The sequence below is a fragment of the Tupaia chinensis genome, unplaced genomic scaffold (assembly GCF_000334495.1).
Source record: "Tupaia chinensis unplaced genomic scaffold, TupChi_1.0 Scaffold144472_1, whole genome shotgun sequence".
Lineage (NCBI taxonomy): Eukaryota > Metazoa > Chordata > Mammalia > Scandentia > Tupaiidae > Tupaia > Tupaia belangeri.
This window is the reverse complement of record NW_006204331.1, coordinates 569830-570413: the sequence shown is the minus strand read 5'-3', so window position 1 is coordinate 570413 and position 584 is coordinate 569830. Positions and strand designations below refer to the sequence as shown.

Sequence of the window (584 nt, the reverse complement as noted above, 5' to 3'; positions counted from 1 at the left end):
CAGTCTCATGCACTCGCCATTCTTTTTAAGTTGGTGGGCCCGGGATGCAGCGTGCAGCCTGCCCTATAGGGCCCAGCGCCCGCACTCCGTGCCACCAGCCGGCCCCAGCAATGTCTTTTTAAGTCTTCACAGTGGCGCCAGCAGCCAGAGAGAAGGCCTCGCGTATCAGGGCAGGGGTGTCTGGAGAAGCCTCAGGGTGCCCAACAGAGCCACTGTGGGGCCAGGGGACCCCCCACAGTCTCTGTCTCCTTACACCCAGAAGCAAGCCTCCCCGGGGAGGACGCCGTGGACGACAAGAGTTGTAACTGCGAGTTCGTCACTGAGGACCTGACCCCCGGCCTTAAAGTCAGCATCCGGGCCGTGTGGTGAGGACTCTTCCTGGGACGTGGGCGGGCCCAGTAACGAGGCTGCGGTCCCGCAGTAACGAGGCCTATAGTCCCGCGCCCGTAGGTCAGGACCTCTTGCACCTGGTGTGGCTGGGGCCTGAGCAGGGCTGTCTGTGATGGGGCCTGGGGAGGAGGCTGTTGAGACGGCCAGGAGCTGCCCCCTCCTAGGGCGCGCTGAGTAGAGCGGGCCTGTCTGGG

At 64.6% G+C, this 584-nt stretch overlaps 1 protein-coding gene across 1 annotated transcript in view; it reads left to right on the top strand.

Annotated features, from left to right (window-relative positions):
- KCNQ2 (potassium voltage-gated channel subfamily Q member 2) overlaps positions 1 to 584 on the top strand; it is a gene marked incomplete at its 5' end in the record, with an annotated part of 52517 nt that overhangs the window by 43280 nt on the left and 8653 nt on the right. Inside the window, 1 exon segment of the mRNA XM_027767722.1 lies at positions 260 to 365. Coding sequence (XP_027623523.1) covers positions 260 to 365 — 106 coding nt within the window.